The sequence below is a fragment of the Penaeus chinensis genome, chromosome 31 (genome assembly GCF_019202785.1).
Source record: "Penaeus chinensis breed Huanghai No. 1 chromosome 31, ASM1920278v2, whole genome shotgun sequence".
Classification (NCBI taxonomy): Eukaryota; Metazoa; Arthropoda; class Malacostraca; order Decapoda; family Penaeidae; genus Penaeus; species Penaeus chinensis.
This window is the reverse complement of record NC_061849.1, coordinates 28,583,831-28,586,330: the sequence shown is the minus strand read 5'-3', so window position 1 is coordinate 28,586,330 and position 2,500 is coordinate 28,583,831. Positions and strand designations below refer to the sequence as shown.

Here is a 2,500-nt window from a genome sequence, read left to right as displayed (position 1 = left end):
ACCCTTTGCTTCCACCTACGAGAGTCCCTCATGGCAAGCCGCCAGGCAAGGGGCCCGGCCCATCTCTAGTTCCGCACGACAGGTTGATCGATCTGCCCAAGCCACGACCTTCTCGGTCGTCCCACAGGCCTCCTCCAGCCAGGGTTGTCACAGACAGAGACAACCTGATAGGCAGAGTGGCCGTATAGCCTGAGTTGGCGATCACGGATTGTGCAAGTAACAAGTCCTGTACCGGTCTCACGGTGCAGCCGTTGGTTGGACACATGGTCCCTCCAACTGTACCCAATGATTCAGTGCAAGCATCTGTTACAAAAGGCATCAAGATGAGATTCCAGAGCACAAGATAGCGCCCAAGTTTCTCTACCAATTGTAAAACTGGCAGTATCAGGGCCTTAAAAACACGTAGCTTAGTCCTTCTGTACAGGTACCGGTATCTCCAAATACTCTTGTCGAGAGATTTCATGACCCCTGCTGCCAGGCCAATCCGTCTACTGACTTCCTGGTTTGACAGCCCAGAGTCGTGAACTGCACTACCGAGGTAAATAAAACTCTTTCACCGCAATCACGTACCGACTGCACAGGGTTTCCTAGTAGGCCCCCAAAATCCTGGATCTTGGTCTTGGTCCAGGAGACCTCAAGCCCAGGGGCTTCGTTTCATTGCTAAATGCATCAAGAGCCGCCACAAGGGTTTCCAGAGATTCAAATAGAATGGCAACATCATCAACAAAGTCAAGGTCTGTAACCTTGATATTGCCCAGAGTTGCTCCACAGTGACTTTAGACAGTAGCTCTACCCAGTATCCAATCCATGCAAGTGTAGAAAAGTGTTGGTGCAAGAACACAGCCTTGCCTCACGCCTGAACTAACAGGGAAGAAGCTCGATAGGCCCCCACCACACTTTACAGCACTTTCAGTGCCTGTATACAGGTTGGCTATTAATCCAACAATCCTTGTTGGAATTCCTCTTAGCCTCAGGATCTCCCAGAGTGATTCACGATGCGCCGTATCAAACGCCTGCTTGAGGCCAATGTAGGATGCGAGCAGCCCATGTCCGAACTCACGACGCCGCTCTACAATGAATCGAAATGCCAGGATGCAGTCTATTGTGGACTTACCAGGAGTGAATCCAGATTGCTCCGGCCTTTGGTGCCTCAGCAGGTGGTCTCTGATATGTCTCAGTAGGATGTGTGCGAGTACCTTGCCTGGTACACTGAGTAGTGTAATGCGTCGGTGATTGCTGCAGTCCCAATGATCCCCTTTCCCCTTCCAGACAGGACTGCATGCAAGCCCCTTGCCATAGGTTCTCCACCAGCCTTTAACAATTCAGCTGGGATACCACAAACACCTGCTGCTTTACCACACTTCAGCTTGGAGATCGCCCCCCTGACTTCAGTCAGGGAGGTCACCTGATACAACTGCTCAAAATACTCAGCCCAACGCACATGCACCCCATCAAGATCTGAGATTATCTAGCCACTTGCTGAGCAAACTGCAGTTGTCTGTGAGGAGGGCTTGGAGTTCAGCTTCGGTTATTTACTAAGAAATGGCGTTTGACCTCCTCTGCAAGATTACTGATAAACTGTTCCTTATCCCTTCTCAACAGTGACCTAGTCCTGCGCACCAGAGAACAGTGCAAGTTGCGATTCCCTGACAATCGAGCCGCACGACAAGCATCTGTGGCTTCCAATGTCTCCTGTGAGATGGAATTCTGTCACAATACCCGTATTGCTGTACCAAGTCTAACAATGCGGGTCAGAACGCTGATACCACGAGCCAGAAATCCTCAATTTCTGGGACCTAGCAAAGTCACGGTAAAGGAGGCTATTCTCGCTGCCAGCATCAGCTCCTGAGCCATGAGGACTGACATACATCTCATAGCCAGCTTGATCGCAGCCGGATACCGCATTGAAGTCACCCAGAACAATACGAATATCTCGCCGAGGACAACTGTCTGCCACAGATGCAAGTTTGGCGTAAAACATCTCTTTCAACTTAACTTTATTTACATCCGTAGGAGCGTATACAGCAATAAGAGACATGAAGCCAAGTGAAAGCTTCAGTCTCAATGCCATAATACGCTCATCGAGTGGAGTGACCTCTACTACCGAGGGTTGAAGTCTGCTGGAGATGGCTATGGCTACTCCCTGGATTTGGTGGCCATCGCTGCGGCTCGACCAGTAATAAGTGTAGACACCCACACTAATCGTGCCACTGCATATAGTCACTACTATCACTTTCACTAAATTTGTTTCAATCACCAGGAACTGCCTGACGAAGAAAGAGGAAGGGTTCACCAGTAGCGGCATCTACACCCTGCAGCCGTTCGACTGCTGCCCGGACAGGGATGTGGACGCCCCCTGTGACATGACCACGGACGGGGGTGGCTGGACGGTCATCCAGAGACGCCAGGAAAACCCATCCCACCAGGAGGACTTCTACAGGACGTGGGACGAGTACGTCGACGGCTTCGGCGACCTCACGGGCGAATTCTGGCTCGGCCT

The 2,500-nt window shown here is 51.2% G+C and overlaps 1 protein-coding gene across 1 annotated transcript in view; it reads left to right on the top strand.

The window, feature by feature from the left end:
* Positions 1–2,500, top strand: part of LOC125041912 (ficolin-2-like) — a 7,506-nt gene that overhangs the window by 2,741 nt on the left and 2,265 nt on the right. The window contains exon 4 of the mRNA XM_047637306.1: positions 2,261–2,500. This exon is cut by the window's right edge and continues 237 nt beyond it. Coding sequence (XP_047493262.1) covers positions 2,261–2,500 — 240 coding nt within the window. The remainder of the gene's footprint in view (positions 1–2,260) is intronic.